The sequence below is a fragment of the Spizellomyces punctatus genome, assembly GCF_000182565.1.
Source record: "Spizellomyces punctatus DAOM BR117 chromosome Unknown supercont1.22, whole genome shotgun sequence".
NCBI lineage: Eukaryota > Fungi > Chytridiomycota > Chytridiomycetes > Spizellomycetales > Spizellomycetaceae > Spizellomyces > Spizellomyces punctatus.
Genome location: NW_015971558.1, coordinates 65,708 through 80,691, shown reverse-complemented (window position 1 = coordinate 80,691; position 14,984 = coordinate 65,708). Strand labels below are relative to the sequence as shown.

Genomic DNA, 14,984 nt, shown 5'->3' with positions numbered 1-14,984 from the left:
GTGCTGAGGCCGAGGGAAGGTGAACCAAACTAAGTGCTTCAGCACCCCGCCAGGCTTACATAAGCAACTCTTCATGTGCTTCGAATTGTAACAGATGATTAACTCCATCTGCTGTTACAGCATACTACGAAAATAAACCTAATAACAATCTACGCTTATACAACATAAAACAATTGTAACAAATTAAGCTAAGAACAAAATCAAAATGCAGGCACTTCCCCAAGCACCTGCTAGAAGATGATCGTCTCCAAAGATGCAAACATAAAGCGTGCTGAAAAGCAATATAGTCTTGACAAGCTGTGCAACGAGTGCAAGAGCAAACTCGTATCCTATACTTTGGATCGAGGATTTTGGAGTATTGGCTTGGCCTGAATCATGAGTCAGCCTCCACATACTCTCGACAAGCATGATGGATTCACTTACCGTCAACCACAGAGGCCCAACAAGGAACGATGAGTCCGGCAAAATTGGACGCTACCACTTTTCCAGGCCGCAAGGCTACTATGACAGCACCTTTCCATGCATCGGATTGGAGCACTGCGCCGCGAATCCTTAAACTGTAGACAACGTGCTGGCCAAGGACGCGTTCCACACCCATCACTTCCAACCCAGCACCCGGAATTCGACATGCGGGCTGATAGTCTCTCACGATACGGTCACTAGCGTGAACGAAAGAGGCCTCAAAAGCCTCCGGACCGATGTCGGTTCCTGACACCCCTTTGACCTCGTCAGAGAATTGGACTGTAACCTCAAGATGCTCGGCGGTCCACCTTGTGTCCTGAATCCCGATCACATGCACACCTTGCCCTGTGATGGCTTCTAGGCGCTGATTCACGTCGCATCTACCAAATGGCGGCCGAGCGTCCGTACATTTATCACCATTTATGTTGACAGCAATGCTGGTCCCTTCTCTCCACGCCCCTTTGCTTTTTTGGTAATCTAGTTCTACGTCCCATAAATCGGTATCATTATGATATTTGATGTTCAATGGTTCCACAGCAGATCCATTGATCGAAATAGCAAAAGAATCCAAATCGATGTTCACGCGCGACGAGAACCGTATTACGATCATACCCCGCCTGTTGCCTTCACTCATTTCGTTCCGTGCCGTCAACTTTTCGTACCAGCCGACAAGAGCCGCAGTTGGTCGACGATGCCGCACATAGAGAACTCGGGTTACCGACGTGTGGTCATCGTTTACGGGATCCTGCAGATATGTCTGTACGAAGACACCCGCCCGAGGCTTTGCGGCATCAAATGATCTATCGAATCGGGTAATGACCTTCGGTTTGTGTCCGGAAACGCCCTCCTGCAGACCGACAATGCTGACCCCAGGATCTACAAAAGGTTCACCAGCGTACAAAACCATAACTCGTGGTCCAATCAGTTGCAGACGCGCAGACGGAAGCGCTTTTCTTTGTAAACCACCGGGGGGTTGGGATACTGCGCCTATTTGCGGACATGCGTTTGCATTGGCGTAGAACTTGCCGGGAAGATGGCAATGGGCTGCAAGATCCACGCGATAGGAGCGACGAGGCTCATCCGAGCAGCAAAACCCTAAGATTCACAAATGAGCCATGCTATCATGAGATTTCGACATGCAGGATGCAGTTCGTTTCTCACCCTTGACTAGTTCCACCTCTGCATTGGCGCTCCATACTGGGAAATGAGGCCAACCAGCTCCAACTAGGGCATTTTCGCGGACAGCCAATATGAGCTTATCGCCGGTGTTGTATTTTTCCCGTGGTAAATGTATTGCAATATCATATTCGATCTCTTCTTTCGTAAAATCAGCACCTGGCGCCGTCGGAAGCGTCGCGTGACGGAGCCACAGAATGTCCAGCGTGGTGCGAACAGTTCGGCTGTTCCAAAAGAATCCAGCTGTCTGCTGGGCGAGAGTTACTGAAAACGACTCCGCCAGTGCCATTTGTCTACCCGTCTTTGTAATAAAAGTGCCGGAAAATGCGAAACGGGCAACCAAGGTGACTGCATCCACGCGATGTTTAAGCCATGCTCGTGCTATGGGTGGAGGAAAAATTGATATGCGTACTTGCTTCGGTGAACATGGCGCGAAAGGGTACTGGGCATCAAAACAAGCCCTAGGCGAAGGCCACATTTCGAGCGTTGCGTTTACGGGCCACTGGTTAATCGGTATTGTATATTCGGGGAGACGGAGGTGGAGAATGAACGTCGCTTTAGATGTATCTTGATTTGTAGCATGCAAAGCTGCCTCAGTCATAGGAGCACCGACGTGGACATCATCTATGATAATATTCGCCAATGTGATACCATTCCCATCTACTACTCGACTTTGGAAGGAGCTGGGATCGAGTCCACCGAGTGCGGTTGGTGCAACACTGAACCGTAGGTCCCCTTTATTATCACGGGCTACTGCTTCTGGGAATGCGACTGTTATTTGATCCACACCAAGGCTCCTCAGTTGCAGTGATGGTCGGTCTCGAACATGTAGGATTCGAGAAACAGTCGACGAAAACACCAAGTCCTTTCCCTTCCCGTTCACTCCACATTTGAACCAGTACTCAGCAACATACAAGCCAGTCTTGGAGGGGTCAAATGGTCTGTCATATTGCCGGTAGAGATGACATCTTGGCGTTCCACGTCTGCGCGCAACTCCCTGCAGACAAGGGCACCCCGCAGGTTCGCACGCCAAGGAAGCCCCTGGGTCAAAATACGTTGAATTTCGGTATATGGCATCGTACCTGCGGCCAACCAATTGTGCGATGGGACGACATGATAACGGAGATGCTTCTGGCTTGTGTCCAATAGCGTCCCTAATTTCCACATGTCGTATTTTGATTATGTCGAGGCGCCGGTGGATCTCCGCACTGATGACTGTCAACGCCAGAATTGCGCACATTAACACGGCCCGTGGCGATGCATTCAATGCATGGAAACCCTTTGTGCCTCCAGCATAATTCACAACATTAGACCCCTTGGTAGATGGGTAGTGATTCGACACATAATAGAACGCCAGTCCAAGAAAAAGATATGCACCACCGCCAACCGATATGGATCCAGATTGCCCAAAAAGATAGTTCCCGTATGCAACCAGTCCAAGCGCCGCGGCTAATAGCTGACAGAATTAGAAACGTGCAACAAAGTGCCTGCCGCGGGTCTCCAAAGTCTGGACTATCCCCTGCAAACGTAGACTTACCAGCCTGGCAGATGTCTTCCACACGCTTGACCCCAAGCATTTGTCGAATGCGTATGAATACCCTCCTAAACCCGCATACTAGGGCTTCCGTCGATCTGCCTCTCGTGTACGTGGCATCTGCAAAGTACGAATCTCACACTTTGTCCTTGGCAAACTTGTTGGTTCCAGCCACTGCCTTTGGAATGTGAAGCTAATCAACCATCTTTGCTTACGTAGCAGCGGATTTGGATGGGAGACCTCACCAACGACCTTGACCAACCTGCAGACGGTATTGACTGCTTTCGACGTGTACTCTGGAACTGGTTGACCGCCTTTTGAGCCCATATGGCGTGATAGTTGTAATGGACACTTGTTCCCAGACGTGCGTGTCGCTGGTTAGCATGAGTTTGTCACCTGGGACAATCCTTGCAATTAAAACTAAGGCATTATTTCCAGGCAATCATCCGGCTCAATATCGCAGAGAATATATGACTATGCACCTTCCAGCGTAGTCAGTACTGTGAGCTCCTCTTGGGATGATGTTGAACATGTGAGCTGCACTAAGTGTAAATGAGGCGCAAATATGGAAAGGCCGGAATGAGCACAGAACTTGAGCGAATAATGACGAAAAACTCCATACTGAAGTTAGTTGGGCATTTGTTGCTAGGATTACGATGCGCACGCTACATCCCAGGTCGAAGAGATGTTGGAGCAACTCGAAACGTTTCTATATCATGGTACGGGCAGTGGGTTTTGGGAGGATGTTGGGATGTTCTCTCCTGACATTGCGTCTTCCTGTTTTCCGATAGAAAGCGATACCCTCATTGGTAATCAGCAATTGATGGAGGAATGCGTAGAATGGTCTTCCCTTTTCCCCCATTTGCGGTAAGTGCGCTTCAAATACGCAAACTGTTCTTTGATTATAATGAACATATGCGCCCGGTCACAGTGTACGTGGACATCAGATTCTCCCCACGAAAGATTTGGGGTATGAAATTATACCGAGGAGTGAACTTCGATGCCATTCTCCATATTTTTTTGTTCCTGAGAATCCAATTGAGCACAACTCAGCATCCCTTTATTCACCAAAGCCGTGCCATGCCTCTTACCCAGACTCGCTACCTTTTGTTGAAGGAATTGGTCTCAGTAACGATATTGTTGCTCGAAAATTTATGCTGGAGGCAGTTGATCAGATTTATGACCACGCGAAAGAGCCAACTGGCCCAAACGGAAATTGGCCGTACTATGCAAGGAGCTTGTTTGATTGGTCGGATCCTAAAGTACAAGAAGCTATAAAAGGATTGCTGAATCATGACCGACGAAATGGGCACACTCGCTGGTACGATCGTATTCCTATAACCTATTAATCTTCTATCTAAAACATCTGTACATTTTACGCGAATCCAGGCTGATCTTTCGATACTTTAAAACACTCCACGGGCAGGAGGGAAAAGCAGGAATCGGTGAGGAGGAGGAAGATCGCTGTCCAACTCCAACACCGGAGAACCCAAACCCACAACCTTCGTATCTTCCAATGGAGTTTTCACCGATACCCGATACGACGTACAGCGTTGAACTCTTCGCGAATGGACCTGGCGGTGTAGATGCACTGAAGAAACACTTAGGCAATCATCTAAGAGATTTGCAAGATGATCAGTATTTTGCACTATTATCATTCCGCGTGGAATCTTGTGCTAGCTTGTGCAAGACCACCGTAGCGGATTGGGCCATAGCTTTCATTGGCTTGCAAAAACTCTTTGACCACCCTGGAAGCTGCGCAAGTGAACTCAAGTTGGACGTCACGAAAATCTCGACTCCACCTTTGGACACTGCGCCCCTTCAGACAACCCATATCGTGAATATTTATGACGTATTGATGATGCTCCCGGTAATGATTTTTACAGACTCTCCTAATGATGGAGACTTCCAGGCTGAGGCTGCGTCGACAGGTACTGAGCATGTTCATAGGACCACGACCTCAACAGCGTAGCATTATATGAGTATTTGGTACCTTCGTTCGAAGATCTACTGAGAATACCCGCGGAATCAGTGATGTCCTCTCTGACGATGATCGACGATGGCGCTACGCCGTGCGTCAACCATAAGCACGAAGAAGTCTTTGCCGAAAACGGCGAAGTCGATGAGTGGTTTGCGTGCGATACTCAAACGTATGTGTCATCCCTGGTTGGGTCACCACCCATAATCTGTTCTCTGCTAACTAACACGTAAAAGTGCCGAGGACCTAGAGGATAAAAAGATTAAACGGTACTCACATCAACGTCAAGCTATACCTCCAATGACACCAAATGCCAGCATTCGGCAGGATATAGTAGGACATATATTTGATGACATATGGTCGGAGGTAAGAGGTCAGGGTTGGATTAGTGCTCCGCCCAAGTTAATACCCAGATGACCATTGCTCCACTAAGCCGATCTGCCACCTATTTGTAGTTGGTTCCCATGTTCCATCCACTTATTGACGCATTGTCCGCCAGTAAGTACCACTGTGACAGACTTTCCCCGAGATGGTATACACTCAATGCTGAAGGATATTAAACATTCACATTTCCATCCATCTAGCACTAAGAGGTTCAGAAGCGGATGAACACGACAATGTCCACGCGACCAGTGGACAAGGAGGATTGGGGTACCCTGAAATGCTGTTTCAGGATGATAGCGACGACGATGGCCTACTCAGTGCCATCACAATTCGCCCGGTTTCACTGCAAAAGCGGGAATCCTCAGCTCGTGTTCGCGCGACGTGAGTTTCGTTAATCTGCTCATTCGTAATACCTTAACGGACCTTCACAAGTGTCTATCTGCTCAAAAGGCACGACATTTTTGTAACTCCGGCGAATAGTCTGCTCATTTTAGAGGCGTCGTCAACATCGCGCCCGGCATCTGCGCGCCCAACGTCTGCACGAACTACTGTGTCTGCGCGGCCAACATCCGCGCGTCCCACGTCTGGACGTATTGCAGATGTCTTCAATCATTCTCAGCACCAGAGCCATGCTGTCAGGCTGCAAAGCGCCGCACCAAAACAAGGCGGGCACAACTGGAAGCGGTTGGTAGGATTTCCAAATTTCTGTAGTCTCTTCCCTGACAGGATATCATTTCAGAAACAATCCGGGCATGCGACTATTACCATTACCAGCTGTGCCTGGCCCTGCGACAGTCAACGCCATCCCCACTGCCTTGAACGATATGATATATGGGACGAGGTAAGCTATCCAACTAGTCTAAATTACAGTATCTTAACGCACAAAGCATAGTTCTGTCCGCCGGTAGTATTTTGATGCAACCTCACTTTCTTAAGCATAGGAATAGGACAAACCAGGATCGCTCCGTCAAATGCCTGGTACCTAGCAATAGTGCTATCAGATTGAGTCGAGTGAACCATATTAATACCGCGCATAGGGAGTCATCTAGGCCTTCTACCTCCGTAACTGGGAACACTCATCTTTCGAAACGGCTACCACCTATTCGGAGTATGGGCTCCCATTCTCACGAGGTGCTTGACACCGTGGCCCCGTCTAAGGTATATTGCGATTATCATACGGCATAGTCGCCTACAGCTGATCGCAGATTCAAGTCTACCCGTCATGTATTATTTGAGACGCCAGATGTGGCCGACATACAAGCACAGCGGACTAGAGCTACATCACCGCGACCATTTTCGGCAAGGTAAAAACAAAGCCAATAGTATATTGTAGGTCTTGATCATTTAAGGTTCGTTTGTAGAAGGCAGCCCTCTGCGGGCCTACGTCGTCACCGTCCGCACACAGCAATGCTTGATGATTCCAGAGTAAGCGAGTCCTGGCAAGCACCAGTACTTACCCTTTGCTTACCCGTTGGGATTGTTGTCGTCGTCAGTCCATCGCAAATGCTGCTCCTTCAAACCGGACAGCTGCAAAGTATATTCCCCGCAATTTTTTTTCGCATGCCGCGGCAATAGCCAGCTTGAACGAGGATCAGCATATCGTAATGGGAACTAGAGTGGCTCGACGAGGTAGTGTTTTAAATGCCGGATGATAAAGCAAACCAGGCTGATATAAAGGTGAATGTTTAGGGGTGAAGTCAGCCATTAGCCGACGAAAGACAGCGACAAACGTGTATTAAATGAATTGTATTTCTCTGTGTCTTTACCCCTTAATACTTAACATGTAAATGCAACAGACGACCTATCTTTGATCGGGCCGCGCATAACTGGCTATTTTTAGCTTTTCCCCCTCAGACTGACTGGGTGTGACATCATGGTGGATAGTATTATTTGATGGCAAGTTAGGCTCCCACCGCAATACTCTAGTCTTCTCTTACGACAGCAGCGATGGACACTAGAGTTGCTGCAAAGGCTGAGGGCCGCAATCCTTTCACCCGTGTGTGTTACATATGTGGCCGAGAGTTTGGCTCAAAATCCCTCGCCATTCACGAAAAGCAATGTCTCGCGAAATGGGATGCTAGGAACGCCCTGCTTCCGAAAGAGCAGCGACGTCCCAGACCCCGTCCTCCAAATGCGGGGGGTTCGGGGAACGATGCAGTCGCCGTAGGGGGCCTGTCAACACAGGATTACAACGATGCTGCCTTTGCGACTTTTATGGACCAAGGCCGGGAAGAATGTCCAAATTGCTCTAGAAAGGTATGACGATAATTTGAATCTCGGCAAGTACGAGACATATCATTTTGATCAATTTCTCTGCTAGTTCCTGCGCGATCGACTTGAGGTTCACCTGCGCAGCTGCAAACCAGGGGGGTATTTTGCCAAAGAGCGTCAGAAGAAGCCAGAGATACCCCAACCCACCAAAACCATTGAGACCCTGTCAAAACTACAATTAACCTCGAAACCGAAGGCTGCGGCTAGTAAAGCAAAGGTTGGCCCTGGGAAAGCAAGTGGCGTCTCACTGGCTGCAGGACGAGATGATGTAGCGAGTGCTGCCGATGGAGCAGGGGGCGATGGGTGGAAACTGGCAAAATTCTGCGCAGATTGTGGGCATTCATTCGGCGTAGCGGCAGACAAATTCTGCCCATCATGTGGTTTACAACGCCTGAAAATAAGTTAGTGTCAATCCTTGAACATTTTGAATCGAATGAGAGCTCAGTTTCAGATGAAGTTTGTGTTCCAGTCATGATCTGAGGTTGAAGGAATTCTTGGGAATCATGTTGGAGAAACTCTTAATAAAGAAAATCCCATTTGGTGTTTGATCCAGGTACGGATTGTCCAGCAAGCCCGATGCCAGGAATGAAGATGTGAGATTTTCGTTTTTGGTAGGATATAGTCCTTGCCATACCAAAATCTAAGTGTTCGTTTCTTGGCGACGATATCAAAACCTGGTAAGGGGAAAAAGAAGAGTGGAACTCTGGCTCGGTTTATGCTAAGCCCGACGCTGACGTAAGCACGGCTTCCGTAAACACACTGTCAAAACGACACTTTTCACCACACGCGAACGATGATCTTCTAGCTGGTGCTTGCGGATGTGCTCAGCTAGCTATCAGTAGTTACAATCTTGCCTATTCGGAGACCACTCAATAAACCCCTCCTGTGTCCAGATGTTGATGCTTTGCTCCGATCGCTGAGAGACTTTCGCAGGCATTTCGCATCAATTAAAATGTTATGAAAATCATCAAGAAAATCCTCTTACCCAGTTTGACGGAGCCATGTTCAACCCTTCAACACTTGCACTTCTTTCATCAGGATTAACTGACCACGAATATGTTTGAGATGGTGATAAGGAAGGCACGAGGGCACGTTTCCAACCCACCTCTTTGTAATACCAATCTTCGAAAAATGGAGTATAACAAAAGGAATCCGCCGAAACTCATGGGAACGAGTAGAAAAATAGGATCGACGTTCATTGACGTGAAGAAAAGCGCTACAAACAAGCAACGCATGTCAATCATGGAGTTCTTAGCCCCAAACTAAGAGATACTTGCCATTCATTAAAGGAGTGTAAACAATGAAAAAACCAACCGCACAACCGGCAAGGAGCGCATACCACGTCTTTGGATTTCTAAAGTGTCGCTGAGTCAAGCACATTCAAAGGCGTAAGGCATTGTATTAATCACAACTTACTCGACCATAAACTTCCCGAAGGGTAGTCTCAAACGAGCTTTGCAAGCGAACAGGTTCCACACTTGAATAATCAATACTGAGAGGTAGAAACCGCTTTGTGCTTGCTTGAGTGCTTCGAATTGTGCATCACCCAGCTTTCCAACAGTTAAATACATATGGCATCCTTGGGCCGGCGTTCACCCGCATATCACTCACCACATAAGACCCATTGCCCAACTCGAGTGGAGGGCTATGCGGTAGGAAGTAGCGTCTGCCTTTTTGTGCACGTACCGCATCCGCTCCTGATATGCCGAATGAGAACCAGAGCACAGCGAAGAATGTCGCGAGGCCACCGCAACATTCAATAACGCCGCCCTCCAGGTATGCCCACATCATCACATCTCCATCTACCAACCTCTCTCCAACGATAAACCCCTGGGTGAGCTCTCGCCATGCACGATACTGCGCCCTCCAGTATCCGGGTTGCGTGAGTACTGCCCGGACCTCAAACCACAATTTCTCGTACCGAGATCGGATTCGAGCAGCTGCTGCTTCTGCGGCTTCTGCGCCAACCACATTCTGTTGTCGAATATCTTCCATGAGCAACTCTGCGTCTTCATCTACCAGCCTGGCCATTAGCATATGGGAATCGGTGTACGTGGCAACTCCCAAAGGGATCCCTTCGTGGGAATCTGATCGTACTCCCCCATCGTCCTCCGCATTCTCATTTTCTCTTGATAAACCAGCCTCGCCTGCCTCCGCTGCAATTTCTTCGTCCATAGCTCTCCGCTTTGCGTCTCGACGCAGTCGTCGCGCATGCATTACAGCCATTATGCTTTCTTCTGTAACAGGTCGACGAGGCGGCATCTTCATGATCAACTCTTCATCTTCTGGTGGTTCGAAAGCAAAAGATAGCGTGATAAATAGTTCGAATCCCAAATCTACCGCAAGAATTTGAATTGACGTAAGGCACTGCGGGATCGGTACAAGAACAAAAAGAAGGTAGGGAATCACTTCCGCCATGATATGTGTCAGTGAGTATTTAATGGCCTTTTTCAGATTCCAAAATATGAGGCGCCCTGAGGGTTATAAGTGAGTGATTATCGCATTTGCACATTTTCAAATATATCTTGTTACCTTCTAATATACCTTTCACAATGGTTGCAAAATCGTCATCCAGTAGCACCATTCCAGCTGCCTCCTTGCTTACATCACTTCCAGTCTTATTCATGGCTATTCCGAGATCTGCTTTCTTAAGCGCGGCAGCGTCGTTCACACCATCCCCTGTCACGCCAACAATATGCCCTAGGGCTTGTGCTCGAGTTACGATGTCTAATTTTTGTGCTGGGGAGGTTCTAGCGAAGACTACCTCATCGTGAAGAAGTATGTGTAGCCAGTCGCTATCAGTCAAATGTGGGAGAACCGACCCACTTAGAATGACGCACGAAGTGTTGTCCCGATCTCGGATAGGACGTGCAACAGGAAGGTCGTCGTGATACGAGAGCCGCGTGGGAGACAGAGAAGTGACAAGGTTGATGGATCTTCCAACGCTTTCTGCTGTTAACGGGTGATCGCCAGTAACCATAACTACCTTTATCCCCGCACCACGTACTTTCCCAATCGCCTGGCGTACGCCAGTTTTGGGTGGATCTTCTAGAGAAACAAGCCCGACAAATGTCAGATCTGTCTAATGCAAGGAATAGATTGGCTGGTTAGGCTGTAAAAACTCTCAACACGCGAAAACGTTGCTTTGCTCAAGTCGCCTTACAGTGGGAAAGTTATTCTTTTCCTTGTCGAATTTCCAGTTATCGGGATACTTCTTCCCGTGGAGCTGCAGCATCGCGAATGCCAACACTACAAGCATCAGTGAGCTCTTTTATTAGCCAAGTCAACGTACAACTCCGCTTGTGGTCTGAATTCAAGTCATATACCTCTATGTCCTTTTGCGCACATTTTTGCATGCGCATCTACAAACCGTTTTTCATCAGTTTCAGCTATGGGGACCGCTTTTCCATCAATCCACACGGTGCTACAGCGCTTCCAAACAACTTCCGGTGCGCCCTTCATATGAAGGGTAAGCCCGCCCGTCAAGTGTCCCTTCCGATGAATGGAGATGTGGCATTTGGTATCAGAGGTAAAGGGAACTTCAAATACTTTGGGGTACAACACTGGAAGCTTTGGGCAATTATCAATTATACTTAAACTAGAACGAGGCGGAAACTGCCAACCTTTGTCTCAATCTTACCTTATCTATGTTCATCAGCCTGGATCCAGCCCATCGTAAAAGCCCTGCTTCTGTTGCATCGCCCAATGCAACTCTTTGCTCCAACGGAACATCCGTTCGATCAAAGCGGGCTCTGGCAATAAACCGCTTTCCACCGTGAGTACAAGGCGTAACCCCATCGAAAACCTTAACCCATTTACCTGGTGCATGTAGCACTCATGTGAAGTATCTGGGGAATACCACTTCCATCCATTTTCAAAGGCCTTTCTCCCACCGGACACTCATTCGGGCCTCCAGGTCCCGCGAACCACACAACACCGCTAGTGTACAAGTTAACAACTGTCATTTCATTCTTCGTCAGAGTTCCGGTTTTATCTGTAGCGAGCATCGTAACAGCACCGAGCGTTTCAACCCCGTGAAGATCCTTTACCAGAACGCTCCGTTCCGCCATGCGTCTTCCTGCGATCGTCAATAACATCGTGACAGTGACCGCTAGCCCTTGAGGAATCCACGCAACGAGAATTCCGATCCCGAACGTTAATGCGTAGTTAAAGTTACGCCCGCGAGCGACCGCAAATAAAAAGAATATCAAAGCGGTGATAGTGGCAAGCACTGATATTGTATGACAAAAGCGGTGTATCTCTGAGGAGAGAGGCGAACGGCGCTTTTTTTCGGCCTTGGTAAGCTCGGCAATCTTTCCCAGAACTGTTGCATCTCCTGTCCCAATGACAATTCCATAAGCTTCGCCGGACACGATAACACTTCCGTTGAACACCACATTGGGAGCGTCAATCGCTTCGACATCAGGTGGAGCCCCATTCTCCAAAGCAGTCCGACCTAGTGGATCGCTTTCTCCAGTCAGACTGGACATGTCTACCTTGCAATCAGTGCTATTAAATAACACCATATCTGCGGGCACTTTAGCGCCGGCACGAATCACTGCAATATCTGCAACGAAGTGGATATCAGCAAAACCCGTCATTTACCAAGCGTACGAATGCTGTATCGACCTCCAGGGACTATCTCTTGTGCTAGTACAGTTTTCAGTTGTCCAGATCTTATCACCTCCGCTTGCGCGGGAATGAGATTTGTGAACGACCCCAAGATTGCAGCGATTTTCTGAAGTTCATAAAATTCGATACCTGCGTTAATAAACGCGACACTAATTAGGATGCATCCGATATATGCCTGTATTTGTGAGAGCATGAGAATAGATACACTCTATTTACAGCAAAAATACTCACATTTTCAAAGTAGTCCACTTGATTGATTGCGTAAGTTATCAAATATCCGGTTCCTGCCGCACCGAGAAGCACATTGAAAAGATTGCCCAAACATTGCAAGAACTTCCAGTACCAAGGAGTACGACGGGGCGGTGTAAGTGCATTTGGTCCATGTCGCTTCGCTCGCTCAACAATATCTCTTGGTGAAAGCCCTTGCGATTTCAATGGGTTCCGAGAATTAATTGTCGTGGAATATTTGTCGGCAAGACTAGCTAGACTGAGACGGTGATCAACCTGCCAAGCCATGAGCTCAAGCTATGAGTGAACGATCAACTTCAATAATATACTTACGATATCAGTCCTAAAGCCGGAGGGCTTTTGATCAATTTCTTGCTTGGTAACTGCTTCCTGCTCTTCCACCACACTCTTTCCTTTTCCTGTTGTAAGAGCGAGCCCAGACCCAGCGATACGCTCCCGCACATCGGCTGCTATGGAAGCTGCTGCAACGCGCGACTTTTCTCTCCGGATTTCATCGCTCTCGATTTCGGCCGCCGATTTTTCCACTCCGTGAAACAGAGCCGCCATGCCCTGCTTCTTTTCTGCAGTATTTGGCGCGTCATCTACTGGTTTGGAATGCGGGGCCTCGTCGTCGGACATCTCTCTATCAGCAAACCTCTATAACCACTGTCAGTGATGCATACTTTGGAACGGCGACAGTATGTAAGCATTTACGGCATCAGAGTCGCTACTGGTAGTGTATTGGCAATAACAAAAGTCACAACACAAGACACCAGGGGGTAGACTGGCGACAACCAGCCCGGAAAAGCTAAGTAATTCCCTCCTTACAACCAACTACGACTGGGCCCAATTACACATGCAATACATAACGGTTGGTCAACCGGGTAACTAAGCCCACCACCACGAGAGAAATCCTACTAAGCCTTTGATTCCAAAGCTCTTTTTGGGTCGGAGGATGTTCAGATACTACGTAAAATTGGGAATATGCACGTGGGAAAAATCAGCAAGATATACCTGCGATCGTAGCAATATAGTAATAGCAGCGTTTGCAAGGGATTATGTTGGTTTTGTCGGGTGGATGAGGTCCTCAGCACCAGAGCAGTATTCTCATGATGGATTTGAGACTTGAGCGTTGGGCAGATGCTTTGAGAGTCGAGGGATAAAGAGACAAGAGGGAAGAAGAAGAGGGGGAGTTTATATAGAAAAAGAGTGGATATATTGAGTCATGGAGCATCATGCAGGTGGCAACTGCAGAATATTCCTCTCATAGATGACCGCAAGGGATAGTAATTGCACCGTTCATGGCCACACATATTGGACCTGTCTTTTTGTTTATCTTCATGAGGTTGATGTCACAATAAATGTGGTTAATTCAACTGGCTGCAATGCTCCGTGGCACTGACATTTCTATTTTCACGCACGATTAGTGTAGAGGTGACAGAAACTGGCACTAGCTACAGCTTGTGCAGATAAAGATGGTGCATCACGTGAGTCATGTGGGGGTCATGCCGCCGCACCAGCAAGAATCTTGGACGTGTAGACTAGAATTCTAGACCCCCACATGACTCACGTGATGCACCATCTTTATCTGCACAAGCTGTACACCAGGGAATAAACCGGCGACAACTGGTTCGGAAAAGCTAAGCTACTACTAGGCAATTATACACGCAATACGTAACGGTTGGTTCTAACCGGATGATTGCCCACCACCACACGCGGTCCCTACTAGGCCTTGATCCAGAACTCTTGATGGCATTGAAGCCAGACTCTTGCATCCAGGAGCGAATCGACTGGGCAGCGTCACAAGCTGGGGGATTTTCAGTGACAAGGCTTGGAGACTACAAAAAATGGCATGTCAGCGAGATGAATGACAGAATGACAAAATGCAATCAGTACATACCAACCAAGCTCAACTAATGTGGCAGCATAATAACAGCTTTGTTGGTTCCGAGGCTGCGCTGGTTCCAGTTGGTTGTAATCAGGTGGGCAAGGTCCTCGGCACCACTACATCTGCATTCTCATGGTTGACCGAGTCGCGATGAGGGTTGTGATGTGGGTCGTGATGAGCGTTTGCGCAGATGGTTTGAGAGTCGAGGATGGGTAAAGAGGAAAGAGGGAGCAGGTCCCCTTTTATAGACCTTCAGCATGCGCCTCACTGCAGTTTAAAAAAAAAAAACATTACATGCATGCCACACCGCTTTGAGCGATAGATGGGGGTGCTGATTATGCGATATGATTAACCGGATTAATCCGGATAATAATGGGTCCTAGTGCCACTTTCAATCACCTCCACACATTGATTTCACCTAGCTAAGCCAC

At 48.1% G+C, this 14,984-nt stretch overlaps 4 protein-coding genes across 4 annotated transcripts; 2 read left to right on the top strand and 2 right to left on the bottom strand.

Annotated features, from left to right (window-relative positions):
* Positions 1 to 4: 4 nt before the first annotated feature.
* On the bottom strand, positions 5 to 3,310 carry SPPG_08472 (uncharacterized protein). Its single transcript, XM_016756627.1, has 4 exons — positions 3,176 to 3,310; positions 1,624 to 3,087; positions 424 to 1,557; positions 5 to 368 (listed from the first exon to the last, which is right to left on the bottom strand). Exons 1-4 carry the CDS (start codon positions 3,213 to 3,215, stop codon positions 184 to 186), a joined length of 2,823 nt encoding a protein of 940 aa, XP_016604124.1. The 5' UTR covers positions 3,216 to 3,310; the 3' UTR covers positions 5 to 183.
* A 206-nt stretch (positions 3,311 to 3,516) lies between these two features.
* On the top strand, positions 3,517 to 7,273 carry SPPG_09542 (uncharacterized protein; the record flags this gene model as incomplete). The annotated part of the gene is made up of 18 exons (XM_016757716.1): positions 3,517 to 3,536; positions 3,611 to 3,704; positions 3,822 to 3,891; positions 3,964 to 4,039; positions 4,104 to 4,493; positions 4,562 to 5,042; positions 5,123 to 5,322; positions 5,387 to 5,516; positions 5,606 to 5,648; positions 5,735 to 5,915; positions 5,985 to 6,218; positions 6,274 to 6,375; positions 6,471 to 6,512; positions 6,572 to 6,692; positions 6,747 to 6,838; positions 6,896 to 6,959; positions 7,028 to 7,163; positions 7,224 to 7,273. 18 exons carry the CDS (start codon positions 3,517 to 3,519, stop codon positions 7,271 to 7,273), a joined length of 2,526 nt encoding a protein of 841 aa, XP_016604123.1.
* Positions 7,274 to 7,481: 208 nt separating this feature from the next.
* On the top strand, positions 7,482 to 8,211 carry SPPG_09541 (uncharacterized protein; the record flags this gene model as incomplete). Its single annotated transcript, XM_016757715.1, has 2 exons — positions 7,482 to 7,790; positions 7,855 to 8,211. The coding sequence occupies 2 exons, from the start codon at positions 7,482 to 7,484 to the stop codon at positions 8,209 to 8,211; spliced, it is 666 nt and encodes a 221-aa protein (XP_016604122.1).
* A 340-nt stretch (positions 8,212 to 8,551) lies between these two features.
* SPPG_08470 (Na,H/K antiporter P-type ATPase, alpha subunit) lies at positions 8,552 to 13,324 on the bottom strand. The gene is made up of 14 exons (XM_016756626.1): positions 12,999 to 13,324; positions 12,669 to 12,941; positions 12,435 to 12,612; positions 11,625 to 12,372; positions 11,446 to 11,557; positions 11,132 to 11,375; positions 10,969 to 11,054; positions 10,338 to 10,887; positions 9,417 to 10,279; positions 9,222 to 9,355; positions 9,083 to 9,159; positions 8,911 to 9,021; positions 8,791 to 8,849; positions 8,552 to 8,729 (listed from the first exon to the last, which is right to left on the bottom strand). The coding sequence occupies exons 1-14, from the start codon at positions 13,302 to 13,304 to the stop codon at positions 8,634 to 8,636; spliced, it is 3,837 nt and encodes a 1,278-aa protein (XP_016604121.1). The 5' UTR covers positions 13,305 to 13,324; the 3' UTR covers positions 8,552 to 8,633.
* Positions 13,325 to 14,984: the final 1,660 nt, after the last annotated feature.